The 22,968-nt window shown below is 42.0% G+C and overlaps 1 protein-coding gene across 1 annotated transcript; it reads left to right on the top strand.

The window, feature by feature from the left end:
- The first annotated feature begins 354 nt into the window (after positions 1–354).
- Positions 355–22,131, top strand: per3 (period circadian clock 3). The gene is made up of 23 exons (XM_030051167.1): positions 355–579; positions 6,284–6,709; positions 7,491–7,547; positions 7,726–7,883; positions 12,258–12,376; positions 12,816–13,014; positions 13,329–13,380; positions 13,855–14,003; positions 14,210–14,288; positions 14,383–14,489; positions 14,595–14,751; positions 15,216–15,324; positions 15,724–15,852; positions 15,970–16,078; positions 16,329–16,440; positions 16,555–16,694; positions 17,182–17,343; positions 17,902–18,165; positions 18,286–19,145; positions 19,387–19,579; positions 19,877–20,063; positions 20,345–20,495; positions 20,585–22,131. The coding sequence occupies exons 2-23, from the start codon at positions 6,444–6,446 to the stop codon at positions 20,702–20,704; spliced, it is 3,879 nt and encodes a 1,292-aa protein (XP_029907027.1). The 5' UTR covers positions 355–579; positions 6,284–6,443; the 3' UTR covers positions 20,705–22,131.
- Positions 22,132–22,968: the final 837 nt, after the last annotated feature.

Genomic DNA, 22,968 nt, shown 5'->3' with positions numbered 1-22,968 from the left:
AAAACGTAGAGTAAAATTCACTTTGACGTTTATTTTACTTTATTTTGGGGGCAACATTTTTTCTTTGGAGCTAGAATCATCAGTCGGACCGTGCACCGCCTGGCCCTTTCTTCATTCATCCAGTTGCCTGGCTGGGTGAGCGTAACGAGCTTTGTAGTGCATGTGTGCTTAACTACGTAAACTGGGCCTTGTTTTCTCTCTGTTGTGTAACATGGAGAGCCACGTGAATCTCCTGCCAGCCGCTGGCGTACCCTGGCTTTTAGACACGCCCACTCTCAGGCGCTGTGACCAATGAAATGACTTATGAAAATTTCATCTGTCCAACCGGCATGCAGGGGGCGTGGCGTATTGACACCGGCCTCACGTTGCAGAAATGTGTCAAGCGCTTCGGATTGGATGACGTTCTGCCAAACTGGGACATAGTCAGAAAAAAGATACTTTTGATACTACCCTGACCGTCCATTTCGCGGATTTTATTTTTTGGGGTGAATCGCACATGGATTAGAAGAGGAAAAGACTTCATTGGAAGAACGAAGGATTGCGTTGGACAGTCGTTAGCCGTTAGGCTAACTAGCTGAGGTAGCCAACCACCTCGCGCACGTTACCACTCGACAGACAATACTGAATGTAAACAGTTTAATCTGCATCACTGTCTGGTTTTGATGTGTAATCGATTAGTTTAGCATGTCTTTTTGAGTTTATAATTTTAGTTATTGATTAGTTATCTGCTTCAGCCAGTCAAATGCGTGCTGTCTTGTTAGATCGCTGGTGTGCGATGCTAGCAGTTAGCGTTAGCCGAGTAACGTTTATAATGTTACACTGCCGTCGCATCTGTCACCCAAGGAGCCTGGTGATCCTGGGGGGCAAGATAATGTAGCGATAGAAATACAACTCAGACTAATTAGTCGTGCATTAATGACAAATATGATGCATTTACTAGTAAACAAAGTAGCCAAGTAACCGCGCACACATTCACAGACAACCAGCTAATCCAGAATTACTAAATCCCACTACTGCCAGGCCTTGGCTCCATTCTGCGTTTATAGTATGTTAAATAATCCCGTGTTGTCGGTCAGATAAACTCTAACGTGCAAACATCATCCATTCATGTTTCATTATATCTGTGTGGCAGCTGTTTTTTTGTTCTTGTTTTAGTGAAGCTGAAATGGCTCAAAAGTGTGTGAGTGCGAGTAAAGAAGGCTGGGCTCTGCACTTGACTGGCGTAAACTGCACGCCTGATGCAGCAGTGGTCGAGGTTATCGGGTTCATGTGGGGAGTGGGTGCTGACCCGTGAAATGAGAGTCAGGTTTGTTTTGAATAGGATCATGTTGTTCACGACCGAGACAGTTTTTTCTTGTTGTTTTCTTTTCAGCGCTTGGAAATATTTCAGAGATTCAACACATTTATGCATGTTTTTGTTTGTTTGTTTGTTTGTTTGTTTGTTTGTTTTACTTTTCTGCAGATCCTCGATTACAGTAAAAACAGCTTGTGCAGCAGTGATTTTCTATAGTGAGAAGTTGACAAGCCAGGTTTTGGAGTTGACCTATTTCTTGGAGCACCTGTAGGTTTAGCTGAACAGCTGTGTGTAAACCACCCTCCTGGACACTGGACCTTATGTACTTTTTAAACTCTAAAACACAGTAGTCGAACTTCAGGTGTAGACTGCCTAAACCACTCTCTGGCTACTGCTTGCCTTGTACAGAATTTTGGTTTCATAACCTTTGTTTTTTCAATCTGTCATGATATAGTCTGGATCACTGCAGTCATTTTCTGTGCGTGTGTGTGTGTGTGTGTGTGTGTGTTGTTTGTGAATGCAGGGCTCAGCTAAGTTACATACCTCCTGAAATAGTTAATGATTGTGTCTCTGAAGAGTTCTCTGAGATAGCAGCTCATTCATGCTTTCCAGTCTCAGTAGTTCCTTCCCCTTCTGTTCAAGTAAATTGAATCCACAAGCCAGTATCAAAGAAAAATTAAGAACATACCCAGCAAATATTTCAGAAACATTCAGGGGCAAATCAGTACACCTAAGCCTATGTGCATACTTTAAACCACAGTCTTTGTGGATGGTTATTTGATTTCATATCACCACTGCATCTCTGCTGTTGTCACCTCTGCCTGTTGCACATATTATTCAATTTGCTCTCCTCATCTGTTGTGAGTTAGCTTTTCTCCTCTTTGACCCATCATCTTGCCCTGCTTAGGTTGATTGTGTAGAGAACTACATTGCTCAAGAGCTGATGGGTGTAACCTCCTACAGAACCCCATCATAAGACCGCATTCCAATAACGGTCCAAGTAGGATTTTTTCTTTTTACTTATTTAGGCAGTGCCGCTTAACTCATCCAGTTTTAATTGAAATTTCTGGTTGTTTTTTCATCCCTTTCCTATCCAAGAAGATCGGTCAGTCGGGGGTTTTCTGCTCCTATAAATAAAATGCGATCTTGGCACTGAGGTATTGACCCTAGCCATTATAAGACAACCTTAATAGTCTTCTGTGCAAAGCTGTGGCTATTGTAAATTGCTATGCTGGTCCCCAGTAGCATATTTAACATGAACCCAAGTGAAGGTAAGGTGCTTACAAATGTTATTTGTGGTTGACTTTCACTTCAGAACTGTCCATCCCAGTTCGATACTTGAACAGCAGGAAGAAAGGTTGCATGTGAGAAGACCTTCAACCATCTGTCCATCCATCCATCCATTCATTTTCCATATCTGCATATTCTTATTAAGTCACAACAGCAAGAAGACCTTTGTTTTTAAAGTTGTTAAAAAATAAGAATTAAACCCCATCTCTTCCACCTCGCTGAAGTGGAGACAAATATACACATGCTGTACTGTTTGAACTTCTAACCTGGTTCAGTACCTTGACCTTAGCATTGCTTTATCTGATCTGTTTGTGTGTTTTGTAATTTAGGCAGGACTGTATCCAACCATCCGTTGCTCCAGTTGTGTGAACATGGGTGTCCTTGTGTTACGGTGTTTACACATGCAAAGTGCGGGAATAATGTCTTGTTGATTGGGGGGTGTGATCGTACATTCAAAACTGAGCAAGCCTGTTACGTAATCCTGCAGAGACGACTGTCTACTCACTGGTGAATAGCGCAGGAGGTTTTCAGTTGCTCCTGTATGTGTCTCTCTGTCTCTCTCCGTCTCTCTACGTCTGTCCCACTCGCCATCATGTGACTCTTGTCTCACTGCTGCCTGTATCTGTTAGTAGCCTCATAGTGCATGTGTGAATGTTTGTCATTGACCTTAGTAGGGCTTACAGACGGCTGATCGTAGCTCCAGATAATTGATTAGAGGAGGCTAATCCATTATCTCAAAGTTGTTGTAATATCATCATGTGGAGTTAGATTTCAGAAAAATACAACAAAACGTGAAAACTTTTGAAATAGAAATGCTAGGTTTGAGGTGAGGCTGATATGGTAAACATTACTCTTTGCTGCTGACTTAATTAGTAGCTGGCTCTGGAGGGGCACAAGCAAAAAGCATTCCTTATGGGCACTGGTCATTATGCAATCATGTATCACATTATAATTTTATTATTAGTGTGTATGAGTGGTATCTGGCTGAGTTGTGACTGGTTTTGGAAGTATCAGTGCATGAAATGTGCCCATACGGGTAAACCATTAGATGATAGGGGTGACTCAGAAAGCAATGACTCAGTGTGCTGTCAGATAGCCTAATAGTATTAGATAACAACACACCAGGTTGTGTTTGTGTTTCAATGTGTTTTTCCATGTGAAAAAGCCTTATAAATGCACAAAAGGCTTTTATGTTTTACATACTTACAGAGACTTTATCAGCATCTCAGTTGAGATATTAGACAGAATTTGTAATTACATCCCCAGCATTGGTTTTCAGCATTGGTTTTGGCTTAACAAAAAAAAAAAAAAAAAAAAAAAAAAAATTGACAGGATAAACAGAATGCTATGCAAGAGCCACATAAGGAATGCTTGCTGGTAGAGTTCAACGAGATGCCTTGGATAAGGAAACAAATTCTTGGCATCATCCTTCACCTAAAATATGAAAGTAAAACCTTTATGATGTTCATTACTTCACAGTAATGATAAGCGAGGTAAATGAATGAAGGAGCCTCTTACTCACGCAGTGATTCTGGACCCCTTATTTTTGTTTGGTCTGCAAATACCAGAAATACTGCTACGCTTAAACAAGTTCATATCTCAAAAAATTACTTAATTTATTCAATTTTGGTTGTTGGCTGGAAATGTTTACAAAACCTTGCAATAGCAAGATTGATGTTTTGTGGCCGGGCTGCACACAATTGACAAACATGAGTTGTAGTTATATTTTGAGACTGTAAAGAGTTTGTATGCATTTATAGTAGTAAACAATGTTAATATCAGCAGACAGTTGAGTTGTACAAAACTATATTTTGTTTTATGTAGTAAGAAATTAAAAAAAATACATATGCTTTCCATCTGCAAGTTACAATTGTCAAGAATGTATGCTACATAGCCCAAAAATTAAATGGTCCGATAAATTTTGAGCATGGTTAACCTGATGATTTTCCTGGCCCACTTATGTGTATCAGCTTTTTCCCCTGTTGCATTAGGCCTAGTTATTGGTTCACAATAGGAGTGGAGGGTGTTGTATTCTCCCAGGCACTAAGAAAAGGAGCACACTATACTGAATAGCTTACAACCTGTGAACTATAATGAGGTCCTTTTCAAAAAAAGAAACACGTTGACCTAAAACTAACCTGGTAGTATGTCATTTGTGATAGTTCTTGAAAACTCATAAATTGCGAAACCATCAAGTCCCTGCACAAATCTGAAAGTGAAATCAACATTGTAGATAAGTCTAGGTAAGAAAGATTTTACTGTCCTGCAGCTCAGAATGAGGGTAATCTGCAGATTTGAATGTGTAATGTGTGTAACTGGAGGGACTTGACGGGGTTGTTGATCAGTGTCAGTGAGTCACCGGTAGACTTTGCCAGGCACTGAGATTTTCTGGCTTTCAGATACTCACTTTCTAGTCCATATCAAACCTCCACCTACTCACAACTTGAACTGCTGGAGGATGGTGCCGTGAACTTGTGACTGGCACAATAACATATTTTGTTTTTAGGCCAAAAACAACACATGACAAAGCAGTATTACTGTTACAATAATTTGAACTGTAATGCATTATCTCATAACTAATTGCTTCTATTAGATGCTCTGGTGAATTCATCTCTGTTGTGAAAACATGATTTAAGTAATTGTGTATTGCGGTCCACTATAAGCTGTGCCACAAGCCTGTCAACGTTACAGTTGTCTGGTCATGAATAAGGGCTGAAAAGAGTCGTAGAATTTTCAATTTATCTTTAAAAAATAACAACAAGTGACATCAGTGTAGAGATAACATTGCATTATGTTATCCTATGTTTTTGAGTCAATCTGACTTTTCATGGGTCATGAATCAGATATCACAGTTCTAAAACTGATACTTTCTAGAATTGATAAAAACAACATACCAAATAAATACATTTTCAGTAGGTTTATGTAATGTTTGCAGCTGTGAAAGGAGTCTTTGATTCAGTGCATAAACCTTGCCCAATAAAAAAACATACATTTATGCGATTTGTCATCTTCATACAAGAAATCACTAAACACATTACAGATAAATTATCTTAAAACAGTACATTTGATTTCAGTGCTTGAAAATGCTTAGGTGTGAGACAAACCATAAAGCAATGCAATGCAAGAGGGTTCATGGTGAGTCAAAGATATAATGAGATGTAATGTACAATGCACAGAATGAGCCAAGTGGAAAAATATTACTTTTCAGGCTAGAGATTCATCAGCCTACCTTTACCATCAACAGCAAGTTAGATTTGTTCATTCTGTTGATAGTACTTCACTTTGTCTTACCAGTGCTAACACTGGACTTAAGCCATTAGACAGGGATGCAGTAAGAGCCAGAGTTTTTATTTATTGTGTTACAGAGATCTTTTTGTTTAAATTCAAGGGGGAAAATCACATGGATTTTCAGATAAGAGGTTCTTTTTTTTTCTTTTAAAAGACACTGCCTGTTCTGTGAATTTTCAGTCTCCATTCTTGATTTCCCTCTGTCCCATGTTGTCATCTCTTGCCTCACCAGAATTGATGCCTTTCAGTGAAATGAAAGCAGTCATTGATTTGTTTTCACAGGCTCTTCCTGCCAGTTTAGAAATTACACGATTGGTCATATTTTAGCCTGTTTATTCCATGTTAGAAATTTAATCTTTTTTGCTACTGTTTTTTCTCACAGTCTCCTTTCTTTTCCTTTCAATCCTACAGTACAAGAGGCCTCATCTAATTTTCAATATTCAGCACTGATTGGATGACCATCGGTTTACCTACACCACATGGAACTCAGTCCTTTGTCTTTACTTATGAGGAACCGTATTGGCTGCTATAATTGGATGAAATTCTGTTGATTGGAGACCAAAATACAGAGATGCCTGGAGGAGACAGCGGTCCGGATGCAGAGGAGCCTGCGTTGATGTTGGCAGCAGGAGAAGGTCGAGAGGGGGAGAAGGTGTCATCAAGGCAGCAGGGCGGAGGTGTGGGGCCAGGCAGCCTCAGGGGCGAGGAAAGTGGAACTTCAGGTGGAGAAGTAGCACAGGAAGATGAGGAGATGACCAGTGCATCACATGACCTCTCTTCCTCAGCCAATCACAGTCCTAGCAGCACTACAGAATCCACCTCCACCTCAACTAAGAGGTATATCCCTTTTTTCATGATTCCATGTCATGTATCCTCATACCACAGCGACTTGAGGCGCTGTGTTATCTCTCCTAGTCTATCCCAAAAAGAACATAAAGCAGCATTTAAGTAGCACTGAGTTGATCAGATGAGGCAGGGTGGCAGATGCATGGGCATGAAACTGAATCCTGATCCCTCGGCACAACCATGACTTTCAGGCCCAACTCGACTGAGACCAGTTTGTGCTACCAAATCTGAAACCTGACCTGACCCCTCACTGTTCCCCATAATCAAAGGTCGGGGAATTTAAGATTGTTGTTCATCCATTCATCTGCCTGCCACACATGACGGCTCTGTTGGCTTGTTTTCGATGAAACTTGGGGGAATGATGGATTTTGACACTGGGGTCCAGTATTTTGAATAGACACCTAATTGGCTCACCACAGCTTCACCACCAGGCCAACAGAATGCTTTGCACAGATTTGACAGAGGGGGAGTTCTTCTAAAAAAATAGATTTTAACAATGACAGATCTGATTCTCTCCCAACCCCAAACCTGTACTCAAAATACAATACAAACAAAAACCAAAAAAAAAAAAAAATCATCCAGAGCACAAACCCAAATTCATTGCCTTGTTGGGACTTTCTGGGGTCAGATCAGGTAGCAGACCTCTAATTCAGGCCACTATCCAACTTTATAATCTCCTGGATAAAGTGAAAATACTAAATTTGACTTAAAATGGTACTAAAATCTGTTTCTCTTTCCCTTTCCCCCATCCCTCTGGATCATCTTCCTGCAGTCTGCATAGCTCACTGTCTGGTCAGGCGGGCCAGCACACTGAGGGGAGCAGTGGCAGGTAAGGTCTTGTGTGTTTGCCTCTGTCTCTTTGTGTGTGTGTGTGTGTGTGTGTGTGTGTGTGTGTGTGTGTGTGTTTTGTCTGTGTTCAATTTTTTTTATCAAGTAGGCCACTAAATACACTGTGTTGCCTGTATGGTATCTTCCTCTTACGGCCTCTCCAATTCTGTGTGTGCCAGTGAGCATGCAGATAATGGAAAAGGGCAGGCCCATAGAGAGGTGATCATGACGGTGGCCGAGATGAAGAAGAGGCTTCCATCAGACAAGCGCAGTCGCAGTAAAGCCAGCACTGTGGAAGCCCTACATTATGCACTCAACTGTGTCAAACAAGTGCAAGGTAATATGACCTAATGACTATCTCCTGCGTACAGGCAAATGAAGGGTGTCTACTGCTCCTTGAAAGTCTTAAAATGTCCTCAATTCAGTTACATACATATTAGGCCTTAAAATATCATAATCATGTCACCTGTCATACTCACGTGTAGAGAAAAATCCAGGAAAATTGCATTTTTCTGTCCCACGTTCTGTGGTAAAAAGACAAAGTTATGCTTTATTACTCTAGCACCTTGCTGTCAAACAGGTATGATAACTGTTCATAGAGTCATTTACTTAGTCACTGACCATATTCCTACATGAAACTTATCTCTCTCCACTGGACCACATATATGGACTTGCCTGTATACTTATTCAGTATATTTGAATAAGATCCATGTATAGTTGAATCGAGATCAACTCGATTTTATTGTAGGTACTTGAAGAGGTTTCACTTCCCATCCAAGAAGCTTCATCAGTTCTGACAGACGTTTGAGGAGTCCCTGATATTAAACCTGTGTTGGGGCATTATCCAGGTTTTAGAAACTACTGGATCTGCTCTTCCCTGTTAAGAAGACCATTGTTAGTGTTGGTGGAATCACCTGATTCCAGGAGTGAAAGGTGGTTGTTGGGGTCACGTGAGGTCAAGGGTCAATGGTTCAACTTCCTGGGAAGGGCTGTCAGGTAAGGCAGAGATGGTGTCTGAGACCTCCTCCTCTGTTGAGAGATTTCATTTCACCTTTATTTATTCAGGGAGGGCCAATTGAGAGCAAGCTCTCATTTCCAATGGCGCCCTGATTACAGCACAAATACAATTCAATACACATTACAATACAATCAATAATAATATGCACTCAACAAGCACATAGTAAAATCAACAAACACATGAACATTCAGAAATCATGAAGTCAGCAAGAATGCATTTGAAGTGATTAAAAGGAATCAGAGAATCCAACTGAAGCTGAGACAGCAGATTATTCCATTTAAAAGGAGCGAAATAACTAAAGGCACTCTTTCCTACCTCCATTTTAATTGCCGGGATATTAAGAGCTAGTGAGTTTTGTGCACGGGTGGGGTAGTTAAAAGACCTGAAGCTCAGTAGGCTTGTTAAGTAGAGAGGAAGTTTCTTAAGTAATGCCTTATAAATAAACAATATACAGTGTTGCTCCCTTCTCAGAGCCAGAGAAGTCCAACCTACATTCTGGTAAAGAAGGCAGTGATGGGTCATGAACCCATCACCAGTAATAAATCTAATAGTAGAATGATAAATTGTGTCAAGTGGTTTAAGAACAGAGGGAGAAGCATGCATGTAAATAAAATCACCACAGTCTAAAACTGATAAAAATGTAGCAAGTACTATCTGCTTCCTACAGTGCTGAGGAAGACATGATTTATTTCTATAAAAGAATGCCAGTAAAGGTTTCAGCTTTTTTAAAAGCTCTGCAACATGTAAATTAAAAGACAATTTGTCATCGATCCAAATACCCAAATACTTATAACAAGAGACCCTTTCCAAGGGAGTCCCATCTGCTGTGGCAAGGGTAAACTTATTTAAGTCAACAGTACGTTTTTTTGTAAAAATCATGTACTTTGACTTTCCTGGATTTAGGACCAATTTAAGATTAGACAGAGTTTTTTGTATAATGCAAAAATCATCTTGAAGATTATGTAGAGCTAATTCAACAGATGGAGCAAAAGAATATATGATTGAGTCGTCAGCATATAAATGAATTGAGCTATTCGTGATACCACAATTAAAATCATTGATATAAATAGAAAAAAGCAGAGGTCCTAAAACCGAACCCTGCGGTACCCCTTTGTATATGTTTAAAAATTCTGATATGAAACCATCACCAATCACAGCTTGGGATCAGTCAGATAAATAATTCTCGACCCATTTACAAGAGCTGTAATCAAAACCAATATTATGCAAACGCTCAAGGAGGATAGTATGGTCAACCGTATCAAAAGCCTTAGAGAGGTCGATAAAGAGGGCAACACAATCAAGTTTGCTGTCTAGTGCTTGAGCGATATCATTCACAACCTTAGCAGTAGCTGTCACAGTGCTATGCCCAGGCCTAAAACCAGACTGATAAACATTTAAAACTGAAAATTCAAATAAAAAGGATCTAATTTGATTGCTTATCAAACGTTCTAAAATTTTTGACAAGCAGGGTAATTTTGAGATTGGGCGATAGTTATTCAGTTCATTTGCGGAGAGGAGTTACAAAAGCTGTTTTCCATATATTAGGAATACAACCAGTTAAAAGAGTTAAATTAAAAATGTGCAAAAGGCTATCAACAATAAAGGGTGCAGCTAGTATCAGAAGTCGAGTGTTCAACTGATCAGCCCCAATAGGCTTCCTAGGATCCAGACTGTAAAGAGCGCTGAGAACTTCAAGTCTAGTAAAGGGTCTAAAGGAAAACTTGTGGGGACTGGTATTTGTAAGAGGGTTAGAACTACTGAGCGGCCTAGTGGTATGAAAGATATCACCTGCAGCAATAAAATGTCTGTTAAAAAGATTACATTTTTCATATTTATCAGAAATGGAGATGGAGCCATGAGAAATCTGAGTGGGTAAGGAAGAGGAGGGCTTATTTGAAAGAGTTTTAATTGTTCTCCAGAACTTAGATGAGTTACCAGAACAATCAGATAAGGATGCGACATAATAATGAGATTTAGCGTTACGTATAGTTACAAGACATTTATTACGAATGTGACGAAAATATTGCCAGTCGCTAATTGAACCTGAGGCACGAGTCTTATTCCAAGCAGTGTCCCTGGAATGCAACAACTCCGCAATTTCCTGTGAGAACCAAGGGTTGCATCTGTTCTTTATTCTCAATTTCTTAAAAGGGGCATGTCTATCCGCTACTGAGTTAAAAGCTTTAATAAAATTATTTAGAGCGAGGGTAGGATCAGAGGCGGAAGTTATGGAAAATGTATCAAAAGAAGAAATGTCAGTTAGAAAATCCTGTTCCACAAACTTTTTAAAATTCCTCTTAACAATTAAACGAGGCTTTGATTTAACTTGTTTAACATCTCTGATACAAGCAATTGGACAATGGTCACTAAAATCAAGCGGGAGAACCCCAGAGGATTTAAAATTATGTGGCCTATTTGTTAGGATAAGATCCAATAATGTAGATTTCCCAAGATTTGATGGGTCAGGTCTTGTAGGAGCAGATATCAGTTGAGAAAGATTTAGGTCAATGCACAGATCTTTAAGACCATCAGACACATTACTAAGCCAGTCAAGGTTTAGGTCACCCATTAATAAGACTTCAGAGGAGAGGTAAGAAGAGATCAGATGAGCTAAATCAGAAATGGCAGTAGATGGCGCTGACGGAGAGCGATAAACACCGAAAACAGTTAATTTTCCACTGTTAGCCCTGTTGCTTAAAGAAACACTTAAGGCCAAGTATTCAAAGCATTTTGGGATAGCCACAGAGCCAACAACAGTTACAGAAATTTTTTTCTTAACAAAAATGGCCACACCACCACCTCTTGTAGGCTTACATCTATCAGTTCTGAAAACATTGTAGCCATCAAGAGCAATATCATTTTCACACACTTGATCATTTAGCCAGGTCTCAGTAAATACAAAAATATCAGCCTTTGTTTGTAGAGCCCAGATGTTAATGTAGTCCATCTTAGAGATCAAACTGCGCACATTGATATGAATAAAACTCAATCCCTTTTGTGATCTAATATCTGCCTGAGATTTAAGGACATATTTCGGAAATGACTGCTGTGAATGAGAGCACTGCATAGTTAAAGTTTTAATTTTAATTAAATTAGAAGTGTTTCTGAACGAGAGATGGTATCTCTATCTTGACATCTTTTTTTTCCACCATCTGTCCTCTCTATCCAACATGTGGACCTTGTGGTCCTCGAAGGAGTGCCCCTTGTCTTTCAGGTGGACCTTTTGTATTACACCACACGTTTGTTTAGTGGTTTTGCTGATATACAGGTCTGTACATTCCTCACTGCACTGGACTGCATATACCAGGTTGCTCTTCTTATGTTGTGATGTGGGGTTTTTGGGGTGGAGCAGTTTCTGTTTTAATTTGTCACTAGTTTTGAAAAACTCTGGGATGCCTGGGACATACCTGGGACTCTCCACCAGTCTGTCAGAACTGAAGAAGCTTTTTGGATGAGAAATGAAACCTCAAGAATCTGCAATAAGTCCAGTTTCAACTCTATGTGGATAACCATGACTTAGATAACTGAGAACCTGCACAGACATTTGAATAAGATGATTCTTGAAGGTTGTCATGGCTTGTTTTAAAAAGCTTTAAATTTTATTTCTAATACCATTAGGCATCCTTCGAATGGAAATATTTATCAAGCCAAGACCTGAGGGGTGAGCATGTGTGTTTCTCTTGTCGTTTTTAGCTAATAGTGAATACTACAAGCTGTTGATGCGTAATGGCCAGGAGGAGAGAAGAGATGCCACTGTGTGCACCCTGGAAGAGTTGGAGAGGGTGACCTCTGAACACACCCTTAAAAACACGGTATTTACACACAGACACACTCATATAAATCCAAGGAACTGATGTCATTATCACATCACTTAATATATATTTTATTGTCAGTTTTGCAGTCATGGTAAAAAAATATTTAAGTTATGGAGGAGTTGTTGTGTAAACTGGCTTCAGTAGTTTTTCATGTTTCCTATTTGAAAGCCCTTTCTAGGCTCCATTACAGTTGTGAACAGTCTTAAAGAAGCACTGCATCACTCAGGACAAACACACACACACGTGTGTATGTCATTCTTTCTTGTTTGCTTTATGCTTGGGTGGGCATGTGTGAGCATGAGTGTGTGGTGATGTGTGTGGGTGTATCTGGCTGTGGATGTGGGTGTGTTTACTGCCTTTGTGTGTGTGTGACTTGGCTTGCTTGTGTGCGTGTGTCTCTCTACATGTGCATGCGTACGTCTCCATCTGTGTGTAGGACTCGTTCGTGGTGGTGTTCTCCTTGTCGAGCGGCCGTGTTCTGTACGCGTCAGAGCAGGCTCCCAGCATCCTCTGCTGCAAGAGAAAGTTCCTGGAGTCGGCCAAGTTCGTGGAGCTGCTCTTCCACCAAGACGTCAATGTCTTCTACTCACACACGGCCCAGCCACACCTGCCACCATGGAGCAATTCACACACAGGTGCAAATTGGTCAATATTTATTTCAGTTTTAGGTGTAGGTTTTGGTACTTAGGTTTACCTTATTATTATCTTCATCATTATAATCGTCATTATTGTTGTTATCTTTTTTTGACAAGTGTTTAAGAAATTGTTATAAACTTCATTCTCTTTTTACCTTGCACATAAACAGAAATACTAAGCTCAATCTTATGCTTATTTTTTTCCACTTAAGCTACTACAAGAACAAACAACTTTGAAAAAAATGAAAATGAATTTTTAAGAAGCTATTTCAATATAGGCAGATAACTAACATTACTCTGTTGTGTCTCAACAGCTGCGGTACTGTTTGAGTGTGCCCAGGTGAAGTCCTTCTTCTGCCGAATCAGGTCAGTATTTAAGTATTTTGCCTCTGATCCCATAATTGCCCCCCCCCCCATGATTCTCTGACTCAAAGGTAAAAGCAATTTTCATTGATTTTCAAGATAGGTTCTCCACAGAAAAATGGAGAAGCCACACAAGTGTTGCAGAACATCATCAGACATATGCTGCAGTTGCCTATCCCTGTCCTTACATGTCAAATGGTGTAATATAGGTGTAAAATAGAACTGAGGGGCTTCTCTCTGTGCTGAGTCTCACACACAGAACCTCAGGGGAGCTTTTTATAACCCATACAACCCAGAAAACCCCAACAACAGTTATTTCTGTAACACAGCACAAATACACACCCATTAAATACACACCCATACACACCCATTAAAACATCTAATGTATTTCCTTACGTTTTTTCCATTAGTTGAATGAAGAGAGTCAATTTCAATTCTGATAATGACGGAATTTGAAATTCTACTATATGTTTTCAGGGGTGGGAAGGACCGCGAGGGTGAGATGCGTTACAACCCGTTCCGGATCACTCCCTACCTGCTGAAGGTGCAGGGAGCTGGGGCCAGTGGGGAGGAGGAGGAGCCATGCTGTCTGGCACTGGCTGAACGCATCATCTCTGGATACGAGGGTATGATTACCAACATGGTGTTGTGCACATGACACAAGGAGCCTTCCCCATTCAGTAGTCCAAAACTTCATTTTTTGGGATGTGCTTTTCAGTGGGAGCGTAATATGTCCCCAATGTGACAAGCTCTTTACTTCAGCTGTGGCTTCGCATACTCATGCTATCATGTCTTGTCAAAGCACTGATGTTGGTATTGTTTATTCATGCAGCTCCTCGGATCCCTATGGACAAACGTATCTTCACCACCACACACTCCCCTGGCTGTGTGTTCCTGGAAGTGGACGACAGGTCACTACACACACATACATAGGCACAAATAGAGTTGATGTGCTGTAAGATGCCAGTGTGTTAATCGTGCTGACTTGATGGTGACTTTCTACAGGGCTGTGCCGTTGCTAGGATACCTTCCTCAGGATCTGATTGGCACATCCTTGCTAACTTGTGTCCACCCAGAGGACCGTCCTCTCATGCTCTCTATTCACCGGAAGGGTAAGCATCAAAGGTTTTACCGGTTTTGTTTTTAGTGGCTGACCAATTGTTCAGACAACTGCAACGTCTGTTTTCATCCTCCCTCATTCCTCTCACCATGTCTAGTGTTGAAGTATGCAGGCCAGCCGCCATTTGAGCACTCACCAGTGCGTCTTCGCTGTCAGAATGGAGACTACGTCACCCTAGACACCAGCTGGTCCAGTTTCATCAACCCTTGGAGCCGCAAGGTGGCTTTTATCATCGGACGGCACAAAGTCAGGACGTAAGAGAGAGCACATGCACACACACTGAGAACCACACAAAGCACTATAATGGTGCTTCTTCAAGAGTGAAACTATATTGACTTCAATAATTCTTCTTTTTTTAAAAAAAAAAAAATCAATGTGGTCTCTCAGTGAACTTAGAGAACTGCTGAAGAAAATGTTTAATTTGTGCATTGACTAAGCCACTGAGCTGCTTTCCTATATTTGACCATTTAACCAATATTGCACTGCCTGATGTACAAGTGCCTACTGTATTTTCCTAATGTGAGGCTGTTGGAGTCTGTGTTGCTTTATGAACACATACTGCAACCCCAGTAAGTGCTGCACACAGTAAAAAGCATTATCCATGAGACAACAAACGGAGAGTCTGGCTCTAATTGAGGTAATCATCTCCTTGGTACTTTATACGATGTTTTAACAACATACAATATAATGGCATTCCTTTGTTTGTTTTGGTCTCCAGGAGTCCACTGAACGAGGATGTGTTCGCTGCTCGGACAAAGGAGGATTTTCCAGTCACCTATGAGGAAATAAAAGATCTGCAGGCTAAGATCTATAAGCTGTTCCTGCAGGTGAGCATGTGCATGTATATTCTGTAGGTGCACACAAACACATTCATTCACACACCTATTTTATATTTTATTTACTTCTTAGGTTTTTAGCTCCAGAACAAGAGTGAAGTGAGTGCAACAAGAAAATAATCTCTCTATTCCTATGATATCCATATTCATTCAATAGCAAGGAATGATCAGATCAGTGCCATGAAAATATTCAGTGTTGTGATTAGAGAATTATGAGCTAAGAGAGATATGGTATGAAAAGCGGTAGAATAAGCATGAAAGGATCAGATAGTAGGAGGTGTTATGCACACTAGCCTTTGTCATCTGACACACACACACAGACAGACAGAATGAAAACAAAATAACAGATATTTTCAGGTACCTTAATTTGTTTGTGTCTCTCCTCCACAGCCGGTCCATAACAATGGTTCCAGTGGTTACGGCAGTTTGGGAAGCAACGGCTCCCATGAGCATTACATCAGTGTAGCTTCTTCTAGTGACAGCAATGGTAACCTGTGGGAGGATTCACACCGGGAACCGGTGAGACATCACAGTGACATTACTGGCTGGGAGGCAGCACAGTATGACAATTAAATAACACTACGGTTAAAGTTTATCATACTGATACATACTGTGTGTGGCATTGTGTGCTTGCAGATGACCCTGCAGCAGATCTGTGCTGATGTGAACAGAGTCAAGAGTTGGGGGCAGCAGGCATACCTAGATTCCAGAAACAAAATGACTTTTTTGGGCAAACCTGCCACAGGTAATACAGCACCACACAGACTGTATTATTACTCAAACGTGTATGCACTATCATTCATCACATCCTCACAAATTTAACTAAACTTGGGAACCATACTTTTGAACAAATCACAGATCCGACTCTGTTTATCGAGGAAAAGTTGCATTTCTTCTCTTTATCATCAGGGTCTTGCAGCATGAATCTGTAAACTGTAGTTCTTTCAGAATATCGCATTTTAGTATTGGCTAACATTTCACCTTTCTTCCTCCAGCGCCTCTTCCCCCCTCAGCCTTAACTGCTGAGGTAAGAGACCGTGAGGAAAGCAGAAAGCAAACACACATTCCCTCTTATCAGCAGATCAACTGTGTGGACAACATCATCAGGTGTGTGGAAATCATCTATGTCATTCTTGCATCAATCCAAGTTTATTAAGTCTGTGTGCTTGGACATCTAATCCCAGTCATACTGTTCATATTATTTTTTGTTGTGTGTGCCAGATATCTGGAGAGCTGTACAGGTCCAGCCCTGAAACGCAAGAGCGAATCTCATTCCCTGACTACCTCTTCCTCCTCATCCTCTACCTCAGAAGACGACAAACCTACTGAAGCTGTGGAAACAGCTCAGGCCAGCTCAGATGGTAAAACGCACATACACACTTGCCTCAGCCTCAGCCTGGGGGCATAATGGTCTAGCATCTTTTGGGGTTCAAGCCCTCATGTTAGAAAGCATCTTTCTGAAGATAATTTTGTACCAAATATATTTTTAAAAATGCATATTGGTTAACATTTGTAGTAAACATCCGAGTGAATGTACTTAAATATTTGGTCACATTTATTGTTTTTGCGTAAATATAGTTTTCTAGTACCAGTGCAACTTAGTGATTATAACCTCCAACATGTTGCAAACTCTCAGATGAAATTTTGTGCATAACAAATGGCAAATCCGCCAGCTGATAGGTAAAAGGGCCAATCCTATGGCGACTGTGTGACCAGTCAAAAAAGCATTTTAAAGCAGTTTAAAGCAATGTCAACTCTTCTTTGTCGTCCTCTTCAAGTGTTTTCACTTTTACATGTTATCCCATGTGATCCATAAATAAAATGTATCTATCTTTTCTGTTTGTCCAGTTGCGGTGTTGGACAGTCAGGTGTCAGTGGGCTCTACAGCAGCAGTAGTTGGAGCTCCTCTGACAGACATAACCATGTCCACCAAGGCCATGAGCGTGGTCTCTGTCACCAGCCAGTGCTCCTACAGCAGCACCATCGTCCATGTACCACAGCCTGAGTCAGGTACAGCATACTGTACAAACTACCGTGTCCATATTTTATGTCTGTGTTTGTGACATGAACCACAAATGATGCAATCTTGCATGTGCCCTGTAAATCAAGTAATGTGGAAAGTCAGTGGTCAACAGTTTTCACCACATGTGGGTAAATGTATAAATTATTTAATTGTTAACCTGCAAACAACCACTAATTCATCTTAAATAGTCAACTTGGCCAAAATTCTTTTCAGCTAATGAATCCTGTATTGCCTGGCGAAAAAGCTGTATATTAATGTTCAGTATGATTGGGGTTTTTTTACTTTAGTTTTTTTGCTATTTTCAGTACATTAATTATGTTTTATTGTCATCTATATATTACTCTTTGCAATGACAACTGCCACATCTCAGTGTTCCCACTGATATCATTTTCCTCTCGTCTAATCTGTGTCTACATCTGGAGGATCTGAATTTTTACTTAGATAAGCTTGGAATTAGTGAGTAGTCACTCATGAATGTCTGTCATCTCACTTTTTGGAAGTGTTATGAATTTCTTTTCCTTTTTCTCTCTGATGCCCTCCACCAGAGGTGACAGCTCTAGAGGATGCACCGATGGGCAGTGAGCCTGCTGACCCTGCCCCAATTCCTGCTCGTCCAGCCCCAAGCCCTGCCCCCAGCCCCGCCACAGAAGAACTGCGGTTAGTGGGCCTCACCAAGGAGGTGCTGTCGGCTCACACCCAGAAGGAGGAGCAGGAGTATGTGGATCGTTTCCGCCATCGCATACTCCAGAGCCCCTACAGTTCCTATCTACAGCAGGACAACAGCTCCATGGCCCACTCCCACCACCCAGGTCTGTGTGTTTTGATGCTGCAACTGTGTGGAGATTTTTTGGTAATTCTGATTATCTTTTGTAATATGCCTTGGCAAGTTCAGCGAGCTCATTCTGCAGCTTGTGTACATCTCCCTCTAGGCGACTACGTGATGCGTCCATTGAGTGCAGGTGGGTGGAATCGCTCTCGTACAGGGAAGCCCAGACACAAGCGCCCCAAACCGCAGGGCTCATCGGACAGTTACGCCTCCCCGCCTGGCCCCTCTCGGCGTCCTCCCAACTCATCTTGGCCCTCCTCAGAGTCCTCCCAGCCCCAGATGGGGGTGCCCTATAACCAACTTCAGACATCGTACTTCCCCATGATGGGGACCCAGCCTGGCCCGGAGCAGCCAGCACCACAACAGCCACCTGGAGTGTCACCCATGGTCCTGCTGCCTCCCGACCAATCACAGCCCAACTACAGCTTCAGCATTGTGCAGCCTGCTCAGAACCTACCGGGCATGCAGGCAGTCCAGATGCAACCTATCCAGAACCTGCAGAATATGCAGAACTTTCACAGCCTGCAGTCCATGGCTCCAGCCCAGAGCATCAACCCTTATGTGGCCCCAGTCATGGCTGTCATCCTACCCAACTACCCAGCTTTCACCCCAGGTTACCCCTCCATTTACCCACCATCAGCTCCCTCTATGCTGCCACAGGCACCCTTCACCATGGCAGGCTTTGCCCCCGGTGCTGACCCATTCACCCAGCCCCAGTTCCAGGGCCAGCCCGGCCCCCACCCTCAGACTTCCTCAGGCCTCCTGCTTTGCTCACCCAGAGCCAGCTCCTCTGTTGGGGAGGAGGAAGAGGCAGCTGGGCCTCGGGCACTGTTCTCTAGCTCTCGCTCAAGTTCTCCACTCCAGCTCAACCTGCTGCAGGAGGAGCTGCCCAAACCTAGTGAGGGCCAAAGCAGCACTGGGCACAACCGTGCTGAGAGCCTCCATGAGCAGCATGTTAAGGGGGTGAGTGAACTCACTGTCAGCCTTCACTGGATTTGTCTCCTTTCGCTTTCCTCCCTATCTTTTCCCTTAATAAAGAAATGAAAAGAGGAGTGTAAGCACACACTGCATGCACTGTCATTCACAAATTTTACACTGTCTGAACATGTACATACAGATGTCAGTGTGTGATATTACTGCTCTCAGGTAATATTCAAACTATAATTAGTAAGTAGTTCTGACTGTTAACTTTTGCCTTGGTCAGGGTGATGCCCCTAGTGAGTCTGGAAACCACGATGCCCAATCTACATCCAGTGAGCTCCTTGACCTGCTGCTGCAGGAAGACGCTAGGTCTGGGACCGGGTCCAATGCCTCGGGGTCTGGGTCAGGCGAGTCTGGAGGCTCCCTGGGATCTGGATCTGGATCTGGCTCCAATGGAACCTCCACATCACACACAGGTAGGAAAACAAACACATAAACACACACACAAGCCCCTCACTTGTAAAATATCCTCTTGGTGGTCACAAATGAATACTTGACTGGCTTTTTTGTTTCTTATGCATTCTCTCCTGTGCTGACTCTTCTCTCTGTTCTTCTGAATTAATTTTTACAAGTTTACAGAAATCCCAGACTTTTTCTTGAGAAGTAAAATGGTGCAAGCGAGAGCAATACTATACAAAAATAGGGCAACAAAACAACATTGTCAATAGTAGTAGAATGAAGAGACTGATGCACAGCTTTCATTGGGGTTACAGGCAGCAGCAACAGCAGCAAGTACTTTGCCAGCAACGACTCATCAGACACATCATGCAAAGCCCGTAAGAGCCAGGAAGTGGCGGCAGAGCACCAACATACCTTCGACACTCGGGTGGAGAACTCGCTGTGGAGCATGATCCAGCACACCCCTGAGCCTGTTATGATGACATACCAGATCCTCCCCAGGTACACACATCAACAGGATTATGCTCTTTTCAAAATAATTTCCATTTCAAAAATGACAGCACAAGAAATGAGCACAAGTCACTGCACAAGTGAAATATTGTTGCTTGATGGAGGAACAATCTTTAAAAGGGTGGTATGCAGTGGAAACAAGTGAAACTATCCAACTGGCAGATTTTCTTTTAAAAAATACTTAAAGGATTGCTATGTTTTGCTTGTTACTCCAATCCCACATTACTTAATGCTGCCTCTTAACTCTGTGTCCTGTGTTTTCTTTCCCCCAGGGACCAGAATGAGGTTTTGGCAGAGGATAGGGAGAAGCTCCGTGTGCTTCAGCCCCTCCAGCCCTGGTTCACCCAGGAGCAGAGAGAGGAGCTGGCTGAAGTCCACCCCTGGATCCAGCAGCACACCATCCCACAAGAGATAGACACACAGGTGGGGAACATGCATATATACATACAGACAAACACATATACATCTTCATGCCCACCTGAACATGTCTAATATCAGTTTTTGTCTCTTAGGGTTGTGTGGGCTGCAGCTCTGGGGCTGGAGTGGCCCACTCCCCCAATCCTCCTGTCCCTGATAGTTCCTCCCCTTTGGAAAGCCCTAAGAAGGACTTCAGCCCTCCACTTGACACCTGATGAGACCCAGACGCCTGAGTGACATCCAGCCAGCTCACAGCCAGGAAATCTGAACACCTCCCACCAATGCATTTCTCCTGACTAGGCCGAAGGAACGGGTCCCTACCCTGTAATTTGAAGTTTGACACTCTTATTATACTATGTAAAGGTATGAGAGGCTGGACCAGGTCTGAAAAGACAGAGGAGGTGAGAGACGGGCATTTTCATTGGCAGATCTCTGTCAGTCAGCCTAACGTGACTGCCTTTATTGGACCATAAATATTATACCTCTCTTCTAATTGTGTTTATAGCCCCTGTAGGGGTTAGTTTGTATTTGAGTGTAAGACTGACTTGCCTCTGGCACTTTGAATGGCATGATGCTCAATATGGGAAGGGAGTCCCATGGATGCTGCCCCAGAACATGAGCACTGTGTATGTGCACCCGGTCTGAGGGATGGTTGTGACTGGGTGACAAGATAAACCGATGGACCGTGCACCAAGATGGAGCTGGTCCAGACTAAACACCAGGAAACACGCCAGACACTTCTCCCACAACAATATGGGATTCAGGTGGTGTATGTACCACATGAGCTCCTTTTACAGAGAAGGCACTTCCCATGGTTGATACATGGCTTATTCTTCGATGGACACCAAGACAAAGACAAATCTCTGCTGCTTTCTGTTTGTAATGTTCAGATTCTATTCTTGTAAGTAAATTGTTATCAGAGTGTGTTCTGTTATTCCAAAGGTTGTTTTCCCTCGTCCTAAACCTGTTTTTTGTTTGTTAGTCTGGCTCACTGAGAACTGCAAACAGTGGTGCCCATTTAAAATCTGATTAGGAGCACTTAGACTAGTGTCCGAGTCCACCCCGATGCCCAAAATGTACTGTAGAGTACCCATTTGTCCATCAAGTATCCTGCCTGATTTCTACCCTACAGTACCTGTAGCCTAGTTATAAATTAAGAGACACAGTGTGCCCCCAGCCTTCACCTGAACCCTGGGTTTACTTATTGAATGAATTTCTCTATGACTCTGTGTTGCTGTCCGCACCGTGTGTGTCGTGTATGTGTGTGTGTGTGGGAGAGAGAGAGGGAGAGAGAGAGAAGGAGAGACGGGCATAGAGATTAATCCACTATACTTCTGTGAATGTTGTCACTCTTTTTATTCTATCACTTTCAGAATGCACCTGAACCTGTGAGCGAGTGTGAGTGTATTGACTGACTGTGCTATTTTGAGAGAATGTTTCCCTCAATACAGTTGTCCAGCGGTGCAAGACACACCAGGGTTTTCTACCATTTTTAGATTGAATGAAATTATATTGCAGTACAATGTATTTTATAGAAAATGTATACAAAACAAACTTAAAGTGTGTAAAAAGCCATTCGTCTTGAATTCAGGGACTGTTTGTGACACAACGGCTTGAATAAATGAACTATGATCTAATTGTCCTCAGGTGGTATTGTCTGTTATTGAAATAGATATTGAAATTCACTACCAACATAAGTAGTATTTAACAATCACCTGTCCTTTAGTGGAGTGAACACATGAAAGGATAAGGTACTACAATTTTTACTCACAGCAGTGCTTCTACCAGGTATGGGTACAACATGAAAACACAAACGTCAGTGACAGACAAACCAATAATGATGTGTACATATGTTACATATAACACCCAGGTCTCTTCTGCTTAATACCTTGGAAGTTTTCTTCATTCCTACATTGTGGTGTTTCTGCACTTTGAACTACTTAATTGACCAGATTTAAGATTTCAATTTATTTGAGAGATTCATTTTTATAGCATAACCAATAAAGATACAAAAGTAGGCTGCTGAAGATGGAAGATCATGCGGTGCAGGTGAAAACACTTGACACTAAAGCATGCATTGGCAACCGAAATGGGGGGGGGGGGGGGGGGGGGGGGGGGGGGGGAAATGAAAGCAGCAACAGTTAGGTAGCTAAAGAATAAAGTTCCTATCAGATATATTGAAATGAATTACATTCACAACAGTCTGTGCACTTAGCTACACACACAGTGTCGATCTTCTGTATCTGCCTGCCACTGTGCCTATGGCATTGCTGGTCTTTGCCCCCGTTACAGTTTTGATTGGGAGTGATGCTGCGAATGCACAGTTTTACCATTTTCAGGGGTAGAACAATAACAGTCATCTTGAGCTGTTATTAAGCCAAAATGTTGGTATAAAAATATAGCCAAATTAAGTATTTACATTGTTTCACATCAACACATCCTGCCGTGTCATATCTCTGCTCGATAGTTGTTCTACTCT

This window comes from Myripristis murdjan, chromosome 5 (assembly GCF_902150065.1).
Source record: "Myripristis murdjan chromosome 5, fMyrMur1.1, whole genome shotgun sequence".
Lineage (NCBI taxonomy): Eukaryota > Metazoa > Chordata > Actinopteri > Holocentriformes > Holocentridae > Myripristis > Myripristis murdjan.
Note: the sequence above shows the minus strand (reverse complement) of the source record. Positions and strands in the feature narration are given on the sequence as shown.

Coding starts and splice junctions, on each gene's coding strand:
- per3 (XM_030051167.1), top strand. CDS start 6,444: ATGCCTGGAGGAGACAGCGGTCCGGATGCAGAGGAGCCTGCGTTGATG. Junction 14,289..14,382: donor TTCCTGGAAGTGGACGACAG/GTCACTACACAC, acceptor GACTTTCTACAG/GGCTGTGCCGTTGCTAGGAT. Junction 20,064..20,344: donor ACATACCAGATCCTCCCCAG/GTACACACATCA, acceptor TCTTTCCCCCAG/GGACCAGAATGAGGTTTTGG.